Genomic DNA, 20,657 nt, shown 5'->3' with positions numbered 1-20,657 from the left:
ATGTTCCTACGACTGAATCACTGAGATATGCAATTTGGTTGAAGTGTATTTTCTTCCAAACATATTACCAATTACTTGGCTCCATACGACAGTGTTTATTCACACAAAGTGTTCCTGGGAAGTTTCTTATTTTAAGATATATATTCGTGAAGTTTAATTACTTTTGATGGAACTGTAGTAGCAAATTGGTTAGAATAAAGTCATTTACAGAGCGTATGGTACGTTGAGAATTACAGAAAAAATGATCCACTGAAACAAAATGAATAAGTTCTATGGAAGAAAATGCACAAGTACTGAAAAATTATGCGTTGGGTCATTTTATGCACCTTACAGATTGTTTTATCTTAATCCAGAGAACTAAAAAAGCAATCGACGAAACTGAAAAGTTTTTTTAGAATCTAAATTTGAGGGAATTTTCATCCATAAAATATATTTGATATAATTTATTTTCTGGAATCACGTTTTCTCGACCAAACTGCTACACATGGACATTTTACAGATGTACAAATTTTGTGAATTCTGAGTGGATGGTGGTGATGAAAAGAAAGGCCTCTAAAGTTCACCAGCTTATGATAAATAAGGACTGTAACGTAAGAAGGGATTATAATTCATAAACACGTGTTCCCCCTTTGGGGGGGTGGGGTCGGATAACTCGGATTTTCTAATTTTGACGGGTCGTTTACACATATTCGAGGAAATAACAAATTTCCATATGCAACCACAAAAGAAAAGAACAAAATATTAAGGAAAGAAACTAAATTCAAGGGTCGGAGGAAAAGAATTCACATTCGTCAAACTAAAAAAAATGACAATTAATTGCAAGACGTTGCTGAACATTCAAATGAAATGGTTTAAAACACATATGGTTTGGTGACTGGAAGTGTCAAGTGTATGAAAAGAAAGAAAGCATGTGAAGTCCAGAACAGCATCCACAAGGCAAGAAATAACACCTCTACTTCGCATACGACAGAAAATTGACTTACCTTTTTTTCCACTGTCCCCTCATGTGGCATGGAACTGAAAAAATAAAGAAAGAAAATCCATATGAATACATGATCAGCTTTGGCAAAAAAAGATCATAAAGTTTATAAATGAGTAACCAAAAATTGCCTAAGGGAATAATATGATTGTAAATATTATTTAAAAAGTAAACAAACTTAATTCAAACATACACTGGAGATATGTAGGAGGATGAAAGCGAAGTAAATGAAAGTTTATCGATGTTCTATTTTATTGTCATTTTTTTGTATTTGCTCATTCCTAAATGAATCGGGACTTGGCCTTCAGTTTCAAGTGGGATCTGAATCACTGTGCAATGTGCCTCCACCAGGTATCGAACCCGAGACCCCCTTGATTACAAGGTGACGGCATCATCGGTGAGACCCTCTCTCATTTACTGTGTAAGATTTAATTATATTTGTCAATTTTATTGTTCTATTTTGGTTATTTCGCACTTTTTCTATTTTATTGTCAATTTCTCTATTTTAAATTCCTCTCATATCTTGTTTAAGATTCATTTTATTGTTAATTTCTGTATTATTCATTCTTCTCATATCTTGTAAGATTCAAGGTTAATTGAAAGTTTTGCTTTTTCAATTTTTGTTTTGCACGATTTCTATTTTGCTGTCATTTTTTCTATTTTTCATTCTCCGCATTCAAAGCTATTTGTCATTTTTAGCAATTATCTAGTTTTGCACTATTTCTACACATTTTTATTATCGTGTTCTCTATTTTTCATTACTCTCATTATTGTGCAAGATTCAATGTAATATGTCACACTATGAATGGGCATTTGCTTGTAGTGTGGTATCAAACTTTAAAAATAAAATGAACCAACTTAATTTTGCATTGATATCCGTTTTCCCGAACGGTGTTACTTGTAAGAGAAAGGACGAGGCAAGCATGGAAAGGAAGATTAGAAGGAACACTTTAAAGAAAAAAATCAAGTGGCTCAGACGTCCACGTCTACACCCTCTCGCCTGAAGAGTCCTCTAAGAGGTATTGGAGCTCTCTTCACAGAGGGCGCCGTCTTCCACATAGCCACTCACAACATGGAGGACCATAATGGAGGCCTCGGGCTGTTTTGTTCTTGTTTGCTTTCCGCCCATCTGGTAATTAATTCTGCGAATTTCACCAAGAGTGCCTCCATTGAAGTACGTCCGCATGGACGACATCTCAAGGTCAGGTGCATTCTGGGAAGGGACAATTCTGGCATTATCTCCAAGTGGACGTTCGGAAAGCAAAACTAGGCAGTCCTGAAGGAGGAGGCAGGAAATTCGCTGTTAATGCGACCTCCACATATTTTCGGAACAAAGAAAGATGTTGATGTCTTGTTTGCACGGGAGTGTGACGACCTCCATATCGTGAAATGTGTTTATTTGACCTGCAGTGTTGCCATCGCTGATTATATTTTTTTGTACGTGCCTAAAGAAAAATGCCAATTTTGTGTTAATACCATGTCTGGAAATTTGCTACCGGTATGGTTGTAATATCCATACAGTGAGAGAATTGACAATGTTCTCCAGGGAAATTTAACCTCCTATATATCGCAGAAAAAGGTGATATAAAGTTCAGGGGAGAGGATATCAAATCCGCTTGGTAACAGGCTTCATGGGTTTATTGTTGTTGTCTTGACGTCATTTTCATTTTCAAGGGGAATCTCTCTGGTTATAATCACCTGAAATATGTGTGCAAGAGACAAAATCCTTTTTACGTGTTGATGAATGCTATTGACAACAAACGTATTAAACCACCAGGGACGTACTTAAGCTGATGTGATTGGTTGGTCACATTTGAACATATATATTTAGTTATTTAAGTTATATTGTATATAACGTAACATCGTTTATTAATTTATATATTGTTTCCTATATTTCTTTGAGTTTCGTTTTAAGTCCAGTTTTATTCACATATAGGCTAATTGGGACTGAACCTAAAGTTTAAAGTGGAATCCGAACCTCTATGTGTCCCCACCGGGTATATGAGTCACATTATAACCTATGTATACGTACGGTATGCGCCAAAATATACAGTACTGAAACTCGCGCACCTCGAACGCGCATGTGCGTTTGTCGATGGGGCATAGCTCCAGCCGGTCGTGTTCTCAGTAGTAAAAAGGAAGTTATAACTCGCTAATATTGTGTATGTTAGTGTTTCTTTCAGGATAAATAAACTCACAGATGACAACAATGTAATGTTCGTCTTTTTATTTCAGTACTTTATATTTTGGCGCATACTGTATATAGGCGATAATATGAGTCTTCCGATGGCATAGTGGTAACATATTCGCCTTGTAATCAAGAGGCCCCGGGTTGGATACCCCGGTAGAGGCACATAGTGGTCCGTATCCATTTTAAACTAAGGACCCATTCCCGATTAACTTGTATGTGCATAAAGTGGACTGAAAAAAACTCATGTAGCCATATTACATACAATGTGAACAGCGTAGTGTGAAGGTACACGCCAATCTTTATGAAAAAATACACCTTGACTATTTATTAGAATACTTATAATGTTGCAAAATTCAAGCACATTATTATATTTATATTTAGATCAGTCTATATCCAAAGTATTACATGTAATTAGAAAGATTGAAATGAATCCTGGAGGAACAATCTTAAATAGGAAAATACAATACCTTGCATTTGCTGATGACGTTACTAAGCAGAACACCAAAAGCACTAGAAGATGCCCTGAAACAATTATAACAAGGTGGACATGAGATTGAACTTGAAATGAACCAGGATAAGACAAAATACATGATAATAACAATAAGCAAGATCAGGTATCAAACTATAAATGAGTTTGAAACCCACAGTCAAAAGTTTGAGCGAGTTGGAAACTTCAAATATCTAGGTTCAACAATAACAGAAGATAACAACATTGCAGAAGAGGTAAAAGGAAGAATAACAGCAGGCAACAGGTGCTATCGTGCATCTGGAAATGTTTTAACATCCTCACAAGTGAAACGAAAGCTGAAATTAAGACTGTATAGTATCATAATGAGACCAATAGTGATGTATGGGTGGGAAACCTGGTGTCTTGGCAAGAAAGGAAGAAGAAAGGCTAGACATATGGGAGAGGAAGGTTTTGCGGAAGATATATGGACCAACCAATGAACACGGCATCTGGAGAATCAGGACAAACGAAGAACTAGCTACACTTTACCAGAACCCAAGTATAATAAGTGAAATAGGAGCCAAACGCCTCAGCTGGCTGGGACACGCAGAAAGGATACAACCAGACAGAGCGGTATATAAGATCTACCCAAGGAAACAGGAAGGCGAGAGGAATGTTGGCAGACCCAGGAAGAGATGGCTCGACCAGGCGGAAGAAGACCTCAAATGAATGGGCATAGGAGTATGGAGAACTAGGATGAGTGGGCAGCTATCACCAAGGATGGCAAGGCCCTGCATGGGCTGTAGAGCCATGGATTAAGTAAGTAAGTAATATCCAAAGTATGATAACTAAAAATGAAACCGATTTTGATAGTTTTCTAAAAACATAATTTGGAGTTTAAAAAAAAAATTAAAGTAAAAATTTTCTCTAAGGCAGGGAAAACTTTTCACGGACCTTATCCTAGTTAACAGGGGCTAGTATCTCCCGCCCCCTTCTTAACGACGTCCAGTACCCCACTGAAATAAATGTTGAAATCCAGCATGATAATGACCAAAATTCCCCTGGCAACCATGAGTACTGAGACGTAAGCTAAAGGAAGTAGTTACAATTCGTCACGATTCAGTACTATGGTAAATAAATCCTTATGTATCATTCCATGTAATTTCGAGAATCTAGGTAAGTACATGTCGTGGTCAATGCTCTGACGTTCTTCCTCTTATTATTTTTTGTCAAATGTGTCTTCTAATAGAATATATAATTGCACTTCATCAAAAGGATAAGTGAAGAATGAACGCAAAAAGAAGGCTGTGCACTTTTTCATGCTCGTGATAATTATCTTATTAAGCGTTGTGAGATTCGAAGCTTGACTTAAGTGGTGTCGACGCTGCGGAACGACTGATTCATCGTCCCAAGGTAAACAAGGCGGTGGCCATGTTTAGAGAAGCGTTACGCTGCATATTTTCAGCTTTCCCCGATCTGGTTGGCGACCAAAAGTTGAGAGGTACTTCTTCATATCCGCGAAGACAACCAGGTTGAGTTATTATTAGCTAGTTAGGTCACTGTGCAAATGAAGCTTACTTTAGAACAGGCCGCATGAGCGCCCGGAAGGGGGGCCACTGCCAAAAAATTATGTATTTCACACATATAATTTCATTTTAGCGACAATAATGTGTGTTAATTATTGCATGAACACCATAAATTCAAATTTAAGCATTTTTTTTTAGGGAACAACACTATTTTTGTGGAAAATGTGCCTTGTTTGCCCTCCTGGAAAAAATACCTTTCTTGCCCCTCCCTGGAAAAACTTCTGCGGACGGCCGTGAACCCACAAACTTTTTCGTTTCATGGCGCCCTTAGTGTTACAAGATCTTTCATCGATGCCCAAGTCAGAATGTAGGCCTATCTACGCTCAGTTAGTGTGGTTAGGTTGCTTGCCTTAAGGTAAAAAAATTAACTAATTCAAATTCAGAAACATGTTTTACATGTAAAAGGTAATAAATAAACACACATTTTGAACAATCATATTCGGTAAATAGGGTAAAACGAGGAGAGACGCTGCAGGCGGAGAGATGCCGCACATGCTGTAGCTTGCCTAGTACACATCAGATGGTAGCAATATTCTGCAAGGATGTGTAACTGTCGTTCATTCCACCACGCCAGTGCAGTAGAGACCAGTCAAGTGAAGTGGAAAGGAGTGGGGCGCCTTCATATGAAAATTTCCTGGTGAATTGACCGTCGAAATTTTATGAAAGGTAAGTGTGATCGATCGTAATAGAGCGCACGCTAGTTTCTACGTGACAAATATTTTATAGAATACTTGCTAGAGTATTGCGATTGCCTTTCGCACGATTTTGCACCGAAACTACAAAACCAGTAAAAAGCAACTGGTGCGGCATCTCTCCTCGAGAAAAAGGATTGTTGCCGCAGTTACACAAAGGAGAGATGCCGCACATTTTTCTGTTAGGAGAGATGCCGCACTTTTCTCACCCTCATATTATAAGGTGTACAGTGTCATTTATTTCACCTTTTGACACATTGAATATTTTGAACACAGTGTTACGTGTACTGTAGGCTATGTATTTTAACAAAGAATGCAATACAAACACAACATTATACACATGTTACTTTTGCTTGTATATAAGTTATGTAAAATAGAGTGTACTTAAATATTAAATTGTCTAAAAGTTTCTAAGCACTCGTTTCTTATTCTTTTCAGAATTCAAGATGCCCACACATACAGACGAAGATCTGCTAGAGCTTCGTGGTCTCATGAGACCCTGAAAGAGGCATGTACCAGAGTGCAAGCCGGGGACATAGGGAAAAGAGAAGCTGAACGATATTACGACTTGGACCTGAAGGTGTTTTCGGTGCACATAATGAAAATAAATTAGTTTCCCATATTCAACGTCTAGGTGCAGCAGGTTTCGCTCCAGACAGACAAGCAGTTAGGGTGTTGGCGTACAAATTTGCTGAAAAATTCAATATTAAACACACGTTCTCGCATGAATCGCAGATGGCAGGAAACGTATGGTTAAATTCCTTCCTGAGGAGAAATTCTGAACTTTCTTTGCGACAAGCTCAAGGCCTCTCTATCAACAGAGCTCGAGGAATGATTCGTGAAGATGTGAAAAACTATTTTACGTTGCTAGAAAAGGTTATGGAAGAACATGATCTAATGAATAAACCAGGTAACATTTTTAACGTCGATGAAACAGGATTCCCACTCATTAACAGACCTGGAAAGGTTGTGACCTCCAAAGGTTCAAAGACTGTGCACACATTGACTCCAAAAGAAAGGGGAGAAAATGTGACGCTGATAGGGTGTTGCAGAAGGAACATTTCTTCCTCCTGTTCTTATTATGAAAGGTGTGAATAAAAAACCTGAATTCGTTGATGGACTTCCTGCAGGATCCGATGTCTGCATGAACCCTAAATCGTCGTACATCAGTGCTGATCTGTTCATGAAATGGTTCAAAGAACACTTCGATCCCAGGAAACATCCAGGCAAAACGCTTCTACTCCTAGATGGCCATTCATCACATGTCCATGCATTAGAGCTTCTGGAGTATGCGGCTGAAGTTGGTGCTATCGTTTTGTGTTTGCCAAGTCACACTACACAAGCCCTTCAACCCTTGGACCGATCTGTATGTGGTCCAGTACAATCATATTACAACAAGGAAGCAACATCATGGATGAGAACCCATAAAGACAGAAATATCACAAGATACCAAGCAGGCTCTCTCATTGGTGCGGCGTGGAAAAAAGCTGCTTCTGTTGGAAATGCCATTTCAGGTTTCCGAGCCTGTGGCATTTACCCTTTGAATTCAAATGCTATTCCCGACTACTTCTTTTCCATTTCTGATGCTTGTCAGTCAGGTCCTAGTCCACTTTCATCCACCCACACCAAAATATATGACCATATTGATTCGCAGGATCTAGAGTCACCTCCATCGAGTATCTCAGGAAGTCTCTCACATGTCACAGTTAAACCAACAACCTCGCAAGGAACACAACTGACACCAAAAGTAACTCAACAACCTCCTTTTGTGCCCCAGAATCAAATACCAGGAATAAATTCAGAAATTCCTCGCCAAGGTAAAAGGTTCAAACAGTCAGCCGAAGTGCTCAATTCCGCTTCCAGACTTGCAAATATGAAACCAAAAAACTCGCAATCAACTTCCATGATCAAGACAGGACAGAAAGAAAAAAAACAGGCACAAAGCAAACTGCGCCAGATGCTACAGCGAGTGGCTCTGAGCAAGACATCAACAATTGTGTGGAATGCTTGGAGAATTACTTCCTCACGGCTTCCAAATCTGACTGGATCCAATGTGTTACGTGTTCGAAATGGTTACATGAAACCTGCACTGTGTATGGAACAATGTGTGTGGACTGTGGAAGAAAGAATGTTCGTGAGAAGAACTTAAAGAGGCAGAAGTGAGTCAGTGCGGCATCTCTCCTCGTGTTTTTCATGACACTCAAAATTCAATGCTTTTGTAATTTGAAAAAATATCCATTTAAATTCTTCCTAATGGATGCCAATTATTATTTTTCTTAAAGTGCAAGGACTGTAGTTAAGTTTTCATGTCAATAAATTTCCACAAAAGCAGAGATGTTGTTTTTCTATTCAGTTATGAAAAGGTGCGGCGTCTCTCCTCATTTTACCCTATGCGATTGCCAGAACGGAATTCTTCAAATTTACAGGAGAAACTACTTACTGAAATCAGTTTCTGTAGCATGGCCGAAGTTCTTTGAGGTATTTTCTTTCGCGAAAACTGAAAACTTCACCATAGAATGTTGCAAGAAATGTTCAGTTTTTATGTAAGGAACTTGCATTTTCTGTAAAGCGACAACATTATGCCGCTGTTTCCATTATGTACCTGCAGATGGCGCGAGCGTCGAAAGTCACGAGGTCTCGCCAGTGTTTCCAAACGTGCCTTTTTTTACGATTTTTTTCTTTTTTCTTTATAATTATGCTTACCTAACCTAACCCAACCTAACCTTGCCGGAAATGGTCCGTGGGGCTATCGTGAATGGTTTTTCAGGCTATCCGTCAATGGATTTTGGGGCTATCGTGAATGGATTTTGGGGCTATCCGTCAATGGTTTGTGGGACTATCGTGAATGCTTTTTTGGGGCTATCCGTCAATGGTTTGTGATGACATAATGAACAAAAGTAGGTATTTTTCGGTTAACAAGGTTGAAACACTGCATACCCACTCCAAATCGACAAAACACAAGCACGACGCGCGATGATCCATGACGAGTGCACGCCATATTGTCTGTTACCCAAGCGGAACAAGGAAGACGAATAATGACTCGTAATATGAAAAGTTGACACTATTTTATGGAAAAAGGCATAACTTCACCTTAAAGAATCTTGCGCAATGCAGAATAGGTAAGTATCAATGCTAAAATGAACTAAATAAACGAATGAGAGGTGTTCGGGCGATATCGCATAATTACCTCATATTCATAACAATTTCAGTAAAAATATTGGAACATTTCGCGGCGCCCCTGCAAGCTAGCCACACTTTGGGAACCACTACCTTATAACATTGTTTCTAACCTAAGTAATTAAATCTTATGATAAGATTTACACGTAATTTAGAAGCACTTAGTATAGCTATTTAAATTGTACGAAAAACCTTAAATCAAACACACAAAGAGTTATCAGACTAGTTCAATTCAATGCAAACATTATATGTTAAGCCACAATTTGTTTGAACAATAGTGCTCTTTTGAACCAAGATACTGAAAATATTTCCTTTTTGTGTACGTCTGTGCCAAACGACAATGTAGACAAGAAAACAATGGGCTATTTAAAAATAGAAGTTCAGGTTTGAAATAGGATGCAATTAGTTTAAAGGTTAATTGTTTCCCGAATGATTTTGTATTTGTGTTTACCATAGTTAAGAAATTATGCCATATGCTTTCAATTCAATTTTATTTGAGGGAATAAAAACATCCCTGGCAGAGATAAAAATAATTTGATATTGCCGGGGATAAAATTTATGTAGGGGCCAAATCCCCCCCGTTAATTTGCGTGTTTCTCAGCAAAGACCTTTTTCGAAAAGTTGGAAGAATCTAATTGATACTCTAAGCTATGAAGAATTGCACGTGTTTTAATATACAGGACTCTGCACTGTTGCTTACTTGTATGAAAATGTTACGCTGCAACACAACCTTCTCTTCTACCACAATATTTACGTGATAGGGAGAGATATTAGCGGGCGCATTTTTCAGAATTATTCTCACCTTCTGATATTAAAGTTATCAGAATTTTGAAGGTCAGCATTATTCTTAGAAATAAATATAGCTTGCGGTTTCCAAGGCAGTCTGCGAATATATCAAAGCTGGAGAAGATTTTTATATCAAATTGTTGTTGTTGTTGTTTTAATAAATATTGCGTGATTTAAACATGCATGTCGGAATATCAACGGGAATGAACACTTTATTTCGTGGCTATTTACTTTTTATGTACATTTCGATCAGTACTCGAAGTGAAGGGGGATGCGCGGGGTTAGTATCCCTTCCCGCTAGCAAAGTTTTCGCAAAGCATCCTCCCAGCTAATCCAAAGCTAACATTTTCCACTTGGAGCGCTGGTTACGAATATATAACTTAAGGTAAACCTACATGAATCACAAAAATAGTTCTACCTCATCAACTGTGCAACTGTATTTTCCAACGTTTTGTACGTTTTAGGAACACCATTTTCAAATGTTTTGTCAAGTTTCACTCAAATGCAACATGATTGTTTCATTTGTTTTATTTTACTTCGCTTTTCTGGCACTTACGATGATAATGAATGATGATAAGATCAATTTGATGAAAGAACAATCACAAACACACATGGATAGGACACAATGCAAACCCCACAGAGAATTTTACGGGCTCTAAGCCCAGACGCCAGAGTCTCGTTAGTCTGCAAAATGCAGTCCATGTGTGCTACATGGAAGCGAAGTTGACATTTGGGTGCTTTCAGAGAGAGTCGTCCCGTACACCTCAACGGCAAGAGACCAGACATTTGACATATCTACTTGCTATAAAAAATTCAAATAAAAATATCTAAATTTGCTGCAGTTCTCGTGGCCACAATATTGAATATATTCCCCAATTTTTACTCCTTAAAATATACCATCTTTCGAATACGCTACTATGACCAAATACGCCGAATAACGAGAGTTAATGATCAATATTGTATTGTACAAAAAATGTTTGTTTACGTTTATTTATATATGAGAGAGAGATTTGTTGTGCAACGTTGAGAGGGAGATTTTTCTGACAGCATCGACATGAGTTGCGCCTGTGATTGAAACCCGGGTACTGTTCTTGCTTTGTGCCCCGTTGGGAATGTCAGTGTAGATACGCCAAAGCTTTGAGAGCTCGTTGCTCTGTTGGTGTTTTTAGTCACTTTCATCGTGAGTGTATCGACAGAAGTCGACCACAACCATCATGTGCAGTTCTACTAGTTAGGATGGCGGAGCCTCACCATGCAGCTGCATTGCCCCTTGTTTTGTGAAATTAAATCAAGTATTGTCTTTAATGTTCATGCTTTAAACTTGAAAGTTCATTTCTTACATACATTAAGACACAGTGTGCTTTAAATAGACTTTATATTCAGTTAGGCTAATCGAGAATGGGTCTACAGTTTAAAGTGGAATTCGAAACACTATACATCATCCCTGAGACTCATTTAGTTATAAGTTGACAGCGTTAACTACTATGCTGCTGGAAACCTCTTCCCCGCAGACATACACTTAAATATATCTTACTTTGTTAATATGTGTAGGTCTCCCTTGACCACCTCTTCCATGTTTCCCTGGAATACCCAAGTTAGAAATATTTTCGAGATTCTTACGGCTCTTGTATTGCCCTGCTATTTTTCCCGTATATTTTATTAACCTTTGCCTCTGTACGCATCCAAGCAGAATTGGGAAACTTCTTTGAAGTAAAGCAAGAACTGAAGCAAGGAGATGCACTGGCCCCGCTCATCTTCAACCTAGTGCTGGAATACGTTATTGATACCAATGGCATCTAATACAATTCTACATAAATAGTTGGATATGCATTGGATATAGTTGGATATTAACATTATGGGTAGATCACAGAAAGAAGTCCTAAGGACCTGAAGGCAAGAAATTTGGACTAAAAATAAACGAGAATAAGACAAAGATATCAATCCAGTCAAGAAAAAGAAGAAACTATGAACAGAACATGGAAATAGAAAACTTTAACATCGAAATGACCAACAACTTCTCATACCTAGGTTCAAACAGATTGTAGAGATGTCAATTGGAGAGCTCGAGTGATGCTATACATTACACTCATTCGTAGTATATGGATGTGAAGCATGGACTCTTACGGAACAAGCTGCTAACAAACTTGACTCATTTGAGCGTAAAATCCTCTACCCTATTCAGTCACAAGGAGTGTGGAGAATTAGATATAATGACGAAGTATAGAAACTTTATAAGAAATTGCCTCTCCCCGTAAGAATAAAAATACTAAACTGGGCTGGCCATGTAGCTAGAATGTATGAGCACCGGATCCCGAACAAGATGCTAGGAGGAAACATGGGATGAAGAAGACCTGCAGGAAGACCAAGGATTGGATGGGAGGACAGTATCCAGAAGGACGCAGACTCCATCCTTCACATCAGAAAGTGGAGAAGAGCAGTCCAAGAAAGGGCGTTCTGGAGGAAGAAAGTTGGGGAGGTCATGGCCCAAAAATGAGCCGAAGCAACAGGTATCAGGTATTTTATTAATAATCCAAATCGTGTATTTTAAATAACATATTATTCCAACCGAATATGTTCCGATATAAGACAAGTTCGGCGAGTCAGACAATTTCAAGTCGACTGAAAGATCTTTCAACGACAAGATTTTAAAGAAATCTTATTTCTGCAACATCAGTTGACATATGCATACAAGTTAGGAGTAAGAAACATGGGAATTTGTAATCTATTGCGACCTGTATATTACATACAATATAAATTAAGTCCTTTCAAAGAATATTATCAATTCCATAAACATTAACTAAAGTCAAACCGCATCACTAAACATACATAAAATTTGTCGCCACTGTATCTCCCTTAAATTCATGGCAGAAAATTCGTCACCCTAGCCTCAAAGAGTAGAGGATTGAATTTTCTTGCGGAGAGCGAGTGGTAAGTTGACTTTTTTCTTTCAAATGTCTTCAGTTGTTGATAATTACAGTTATAGATTTTAAGTACAAGGTGAGTCAAAAGTCACAGGACACCCTTTTATTTCGGAAACGGAATGGAGAATGAAAGATCTGATTACCTCAGCAATCAAAGGGTGAAGGGGCAGCCTATCTTTCAAGATATAACTGCAACATAGCTGCCATATTGAAAGTCGCCATCTTGTTATCCGCCTACCGTTACCTACCACAGTATCCATCTTGTTGCTATTCTTACGAGAAAGACAATCTAGTTGAATATTTCTTGTATTCCCATCGTGTGAATCTCACCTAAAAACTTCCCGTATGTTTTTCCACTGTATACAGAATATTCAATCTTCCAGAATTTTAATTGGATAGGATTTCCTTTGATTCCTACCGACATTATTGAAAACACGTCGACAGAAGCATTGCTGTGAGGGACAGTCAACACTGGTAAGGTATCATTCGACAATAAATTATCAAGCAATCTGCACAATATTATTATCTATCTCCGTAACTCCTTAATCTCAGCAACGGGATCTTAGTAATTTGGATGGAATCTGAAAAGAACAGAGGCCGAAGGAAAGTGATCCGTATTCAAATTGGCATCTCGGCGTTTGCCTTGAATGATTGAGGAAAAACCAATCTTAGTGTCAGCCAACACCGAGGCGTAATTACATAGACGGTTGGACCTTGAGGACATCCGGAGGAGGCCGAGAACCGGGGGATGGAAAATCAACAATTTTAGATATGCAGATGATATTGCAATGGTTGCAGACAAGAGGGAGAAGATATGGAGTTAAGGAAATAATCATTGGAGCCGGAGAGAAAAAAATGAGAGAAAGACAAAAGTTGCTCCATCCACATTTCTGACGGATGGTGTAATTGGACAGAAGAAGCTTGAATTTGCGGGAAGTTTTGTTTATCTTTGCTCTCAAATGGATAACGGAGGAAAGATAAGACTAGCAAATGGAGAAGCTGAGTTGGGAAGCCATGATGAAAAAGCAGGACATCCTAAATAAAAATACTAAAATTACCTTGGGAAATTTGCTACTTTTCTCAGTTACTCTCTAGTGGTGTGAAGATGGATCATTAGAAATTTTCAAGAAAAATGTAAATTTCCTCTGACAGAGAAAAACTCATAGGAAGTTTTGAATGGTTGAAATAACAGAAAACTTGATAAATGGAATCGAAATTAATTAATGGATTTTTGGAAACTATTAGAACGGAAGTGAAAGAGTAGGAAAATAATCTTTCTTCAAAGATTGTCGTGCATTTCACGGCGTCTATGAAGTTGACAAGCTACATTTTGAAACAAAATGAAGTCTACAAAATGATGAAAATGTTCGCTGTCCAGACAGGCTTTTACGTACGAGTATCGATTTTGCTTTTTCACACATTACTTGCATCTGTAATTGGCGGGGAAATGGTATAAGTCCGAAGAGCTTTTTTGTTGTTCTTTTTACAGAAGAAGAAAAACATGACGTTAGGTTTGATTAGAGATGAGGTAAAACATATATTCTAGTATTTACCACTGATTACGACAACTTCAGTGACCCATAAAATGAACAAAACTCATTTTGGTCCAAATTGGTCTTTTGCCATTTTCCTCCCCAGTACATATACAGGGTGTATCATAATAGAGGAAACAAATTTAAGAATTTATTTCGACTAAACTATATGGAATAGAACAATGGCATTTGTTGTGTATCAATCAGTAACAGTTCAAGTTTCTATGAATGTCTAGAAATGGCTACAAACGTTCAATGTGGCTTCCACCAGTTATGCTACACACATCCCATCGTAATTCGAGTTCTTGCCACACTTTTCCCAAGAACTCTTCGTCCACCACAGCAAGGTCGTTTCTTATTCTCCCCTTTAGCTGTTGCACATTGTGCGGCATACGAGGCACATAGACTTTGTCTTTCACAAAGCATCAAATGCAGATGTCTAGGTGTGTAATGTTGGGAAATTTAAGACACAGCGTGCTTTTTCTGCACCTGTGAAAATCGCCATTTTGTACAACTCCACGATGACCGTGTTTACAAAAGTCTTGCGCATGAAAACAATACTTTCAGTTTTTCTCATTGTTATACAATAAACCTCATTGTTTTGTTTCAGATATATTTTTAATAATAATCCTGATACGTTGTTTAGTCTATTATGGTACACGCTGTATATGTATTGTAATTAAGGATTCCTGTGTTCGATACCCGATGGAGCCACATAGTGGTTCGGATCCCACTCACACTCGGTTAGTCTATCTGTGCATAAATTAGACTTAAAACTCAAATTCTCAGGAAAAACACCAACGGAGTTTTTATTTTAAAATAAAATACATCATCACTAGCGACATTGAATTTTCGCGATGCGCGAAATCGCGAAATGTGAAAAAAAGATGCAATTTTGAACATTCTGCACGTATCTACACCCCCAATGATGAAATATGCATGAGTTTTATTCGCGAAGTAATGCGAAATGTGTGCTTTTCCACGAAATGAATGCTTTTTCGCGAAATAACAGTGAAATATCATCAAATTAAGTAGAAAACATGCAAAAACCGGCAATCGAGGTTGTGTGAGCAAACTGTCGATTTGTAACGAAACGTTTGCCTAAAGTTTCCTACCACTTGCAGCTGAAGAACGTTTTATCTTCGATCACATCAGGAAGACGCTGAAAATTGGGATTTCCCATGCACATAATCTCAGTTCGAAAACTTCGCTCCCTGTCAAGCTGCATTCCTTTCTTACCCCGAATGTCTACTCAACTTCCAGTTTCATTGAACTTGCTAGCTGTAGCAGCGATAAGATTAGTCTGTTCCCGCACATAAAGGGAAACAATGGTGTCATTTGTGTTCAGTCATGAATGAATTTTGTTTATCATCATGTGATTTTCAACATGTGTTTGTGTATGTGCAGTAGTGATTATTTGATTTGTTGGACAGCAAGGATATCCTTTAAATACATAAATCACTTGAGATATGCAATTTAGAAATGAAGTGATTTTGTGTTGATGTTTTCTTTTTGGTTGGACAGCTAAGTACTTGTGTATATGTACAGTATGTAAAAATGAAGTAGTTTATCAATTTATAGCTCTTTTGTATGTTGTTTCCTCTCATAATGAAAAAGTGTGTGCATTTTTTTTCCACCGCTGGTATATACCGCTGATCTATCATTTTATTTACCGCTCTCCTCAGTTTTTATTTACCATAAATTCGTCTCCCTAATCATCACATTTCAACCGTATATCCGAGCCTTCCTCAAAGTAAGAACGGAATTTTTTTTCAACAAGGTTGAGACGTGACGTGTAAAGTGTTTTAATTTATAATAACGCCTGCTTTGGTCAGCACCTTTAGTGTCTTTTCTACCATGGAAACAAGACTTAATCATGTTACCATTGGACATCAAAGTCACTGCACATTATATGAAGGACGGGAGTTCAAGAACCGGCTTTGCCAGATGCCACTGGGCCGTTGTTTGCTGAAGAGAGTGGGATATCGTACCTGACGTACCTAAAGAAACAAGAAGAAAATGAACAGACAGAAACCGCGACAACGGTTTCGCAACGTCGCATCCACTTCGTTAAGTCCCGCCGGACATTTATGCCGTCCGCAAATTTCGACCACGCCTTCTTCTCAGAGCTAGAATGGACCATGTTGTAAATCTCTGAGAGATGGAAGAACGAGAAACAATCACCTCTTGTTCTTACTCGCTCTAATAACTGCGGGGAGTCCTCGGAAGATGAAACCCAACGGAGGACACATCTTCATTCCCGTTCTTCGAGACATCTCGGTTGTCAATACCGATTCGCCGGTCGGGAACCCCGAGGGAAATCACTTGTCCCCGTTGTTTCACCCGAGTGACCTTCTATCGCAGACGTTGCCGTGGGAGCAATACGTCCATCTGTAGAAGCATATGCAAAAATAGCCGGTCCGGTGCTTGCGTATTCGATACCACAAAAATTGTTTTGGAGTATTTTTCAGTAACTTGAAAAGTTGCACTACTAGTATGCAACTTAGGTAATTCGTAGCTTCTTCATAAGCGTCTCTTTCTGTAACGGTACGACAGTAGTTTCTGGCTCTAGCCACACCATGACTCACAATTTATGAAGGAGGTAGGCAACTACCTGATTGCCCGGCGTTGCCCGGGTATTTATTTATCCCAATCTTGTATTAGACAGGAAAATAATGAATTCTAACTATAGTGTAAAATATAACTAATTTTAAATGTGATCGTGAATGTCACCAATTAGTTTACTGACTCCAAAAACTATGAATTCGACAATAATGTAGGTCATTTGTGGCACTTTATTTTTCACCCCCTCTCACCCCCCCCCCCATGCCGATAGGTGAAGAACTTGGGAGTTGAACCGAATTGGGATCGTCACGAAAACTATGGATTCCATTCGCAACACAGCCTGAATGTTAGACAACCCGAGAAACACAATCGTTGTGGGGATTGCATAAACTCACGGATGTCTGTGCGGAATTTAATATCGGTGGTTCTCGATTATTTTTACATGTCACCCCTTCCCACCGCACCCCTGAGGGTGCCCAAAATATTATTTCCAGATTGCAAGTGATACGTGTACCAAGTTTGGTTGAAATTGCTCCAGGCCTTCGAGAGTTATGCCGGAATAAACATACATGCATACATATATTTTTATATAGAGAGAGAAGAGATAGCAAAGCAGTACGCGCTGGTAGCTGCAGCAGCAGAGGCACTACTTGCGCAGAGACTTGTTTTCGCTTGCTTGCTCCAGAGATACCCGGGACAAAGTATACTTTCTTTGTTTGACTTCTTATATAGCACGGCTTTTCTGAAACTTTTTGCTAATCAAGACAATTAGATTGAGTAATGATATGAAGAAATTGATGAAGCGACATTCACAATGAACACTAATAACCAGGCCAATATTCGAACCCCGGACCCCTTGAGTCGTAGCATACTGTGCTAACCACTTCGTCACGGAGGTCGGTGTATATATACGCGCACACGTGTTTAATTTTATTACATAAGCTTTTGGCTATTGAGCTTTTTATGTGTGCACTAATTGTGTGTACCAAGAGTGAGCGCTTGTGCGTTCGATGGACTTCGTTCTTGCATTCCATGGCACTAATTAATTATCATGTGCTAATTTATCTTTCCAGCATCTGCAACAATGAAGGGCTATGTTCTTGGCTCTTGGCATCCATCTTCCTCTCAATGACCCTCCAGGGATGGTTGATTGTATTGTGCAAACTCATTGTAGTTGTATATTGCAGATGCCTTGTTTGGTTTTTTGTATATTTGGCATCTTACCAAGACAAGGAATTAAAAAAGCTATTTATTATGTCCAATTCGAGCATACGAGAATGGCAATTTTCGACAGTGTTCCAGATAAGTATGTAACTTTCTCTGAAACGTGTGAGAAAGACCAACTTCCGAATAAAATATCTGTAAACTAAACCCAAGTGGAGTTATTGTGATTCTTGTGGATAGCTTGTCGATAACGCTGTCGCCTAGGGTTTGATCCCTTGTAGAGGGACGTTGCACAATGATTAGAATCTCACTTTAAACTGTATACTCTGTCCCAGTTAACTGTGGAGCAGGCAAACGAAAACAAATGTCTGCGCAAGTAGTGACGGGAGACGGTTCCACCAATGAACACGTGAGAGGAACGGAATTGCGTGGAGTAGGGGAAAGCAACTTCAGTTACCAGCAGCGTCTACTGCTTCGCTCTGGCCAATAGATTTCCTTCGCTTCTCTGACACTATGCAAAGCCTGGCTCCAAAGTTAGCTGGGACAGGGTATAGGTCCAATCCAGTAGTCTATCTGAGCATGATGTGAACTTTAGAATATTTCTTATCATTGGCAGTATATCAAAATAACTATTAGAAGTGCTGTACAGCGAATTAAGTGGAAGGGAAGGACAGATGATCGTTCCTCACGAGAGTACGAAAAAGGGGATTTTGCGCCGACACTAAAATTAAATAATCATCTTAAACCAGTGGTGCCGATTACGCGAGCGTGGTAGGCTGTTCCCCATCCCTCACTTTTTGCGACTTTTGTCCCCGCCCCCCAAGATTCGGCATCCAATCGCAGCTACTACCATAAACTAATAATAAATCGTCAGTCGACATAAGTACAGTCACGAACACTTCTCGTTTGTAACTATTCCAGTTAAACTAAATGAAATTGTTACAACCCGGAAGTGTCAGTGACTATAAATAACATTTGCCGCCAAACACTAACACAGGCAACTAAAATTACTCCGTCATCCTGCGAAACGGCTTTTAATACTAACAATAAGCTTTCTTTGATTTCATGATGTTTCGATGAAACTTCCAAACTGAGATCAACCCACAACTGTTTATGTATATAAACATTTAGAGAAAAAAAATCGTTTTTAGTTAAATTTTCTGGTTCGTTTCATGAATCGCTCTCCTTCGCAGAATCCTAGTAACGAAAAAATAACGTCCTGGTCCTAGGGATAAGAGAAAATACAAGATACTATCGTTTGGTTTCCATGGAAACCGAACTCTCCCGTTACAAAAAAAAATGCCGCAGGACATTCGGTAAATGCCTCGGCCGACTTGGAAACATCTGGAAAATTACGGACCCCGAACAATGAGTCGTAAAATGCGGGTTCAGGTCCAGCTCCAAAAAACATGGCGGACTCTTTGTCGGATTGAGCTGCCAATCGGATCGCAGTGCTTTATAAGATTTCCCGCGTCCCAAGGCCCTTTCTCTTGATTGGAAACCTTTCTGGTACGGAGGGGCTATATGTTCGCAGCGAAATCGTCGGGGAATGAAGATGCTATTTGCAGGCCCCGGTCCCCCATCTCGTCCGTCGTGGGCAGCCAGGCTCTGCGGCTCCGAACCCCCGATCCGAAGAAAGCAAACTGTCAGGAGCAGACGCCCAGAAAGAGAAACACATTAACACGTACCTTCAGACTCCCTCGGTCCTAAAGGTGGGCAACACGTAGGTCGAGTTCCGGACCTTCTGAGCAAAGAAATTGCTTACTTCCATTCGGGTCCTCTGTGGCTGCCGCCTCAGACTCCCAGCAAAAGGATTTGAAAGTGCAAATGACATAACGGCCACCTCTTCACTGATGGCAACCAACGATGTGTTCGGGTGAGATCGTTTACTTTCGTGTCTCAAGGAGCCGAACACTGCTCGCGGACGAAACAAATGCCAATCTGATATATCGCATGTTGCCAAACCTATTGCATGTACGTAGTTCCCTCCACAGAGAAGATGCAAATTTAAATACAACAAAAAGTGAACAAAGTTCAAGAAGTGATTACACCCTGTCGCATGGGTCTGTGGAGCAAGGGAATGACAACAAGGCGCAAGTAGTGACTCGTGAATCCTTCGCTCCACGCACTCGCTTTCTCCCCTTCTCTACCGTTATGCGCGGCATTGCTCCACAGACTCCAATACAGTTGTATTTTTTTGGTATCCAGCACGCAAAGGCATAATTACGCTTGGTAACGTTGCTACAGCACAAGCAATGTTAACCGTTCAATATTAACTTCGCAAAAGACATTTCTCCCTCACCAGAGAACCCACCCTTCAAGACAATTGGCAGAAATAAATAGCTCTCAAGGCCAGCAACCAAGTCAGACTGACGGTCAGTATAGTATAAAGCATAACGAAACTAAAATATGCATCCAGAGGCAGACACTTGAACTGCAGAGATCCAAATTTCCCGCATGGTGGAAGAAGCCAGTTCCTGGACAAAATCGCATGTGTTTCATCTTTGATCCCCACAAAAGACAAGAAAGAGAACACACAACTGGTTTCAGTATTGTATTAGGCTAAACCATTCTTCAAACAGCCTCCCTGGTTTGAAGAGCTTTGCGTCACAAGTG

General features: G+C 39.3%; 2 protein-coding genes across 3 annotated transcripts in view; both read left to right on the top strand.

Moving 5' to 3' along the window:
* The window catches only part of LOC145999075 (ly6/PLAUR domain-containing protein 6B-like), a 357,012-nt gene that overhangs the window by 234,764 nt on the left and 101,591 nt on the right, over positions 1-20,657 (top strand). The gene's annotated exons all lie outside the window — the stretch shown is intronic.
* LOC145998417 (uncharacterized) lies at positions 4,021-4,347 on the top strand. The gene has a single exon (XM_083134825.1). The coding sequence runs from the start codon at positions 4,021-4,023 to the stop codon at positions 4,345-4,347; it is 327 nt and encodes a 108-aa protein (XP_082990951.1).

Source organism: Lepisma saccharinum, chromosome 14 (genome assembly GCF_977018435.1).
Source record: "Lepisma saccharinum chromosome 14, izLepSacc3.1, whole genome shotgun sequence".
Lineage (NCBI taxonomy): Eukaryota > Metazoa > Arthropoda > Insecta > Zygentoma > Lepismatidae > Lepisma > Lepisma saccharinum.
Note: the sequence above shows the minus strand (reverse complement) of the source record. Positions and strands in the feature narration are given on the sequence as shown.

Coding starts and splice junctions, on each gene's coding strand:
- LOC145998417 (XM_083134825.1), top strand. CDS start 4,021: ATGGGTGGGAAACCTGGTGTCTTGGCAAGAAAGGAAGAAGAAAGGCTA.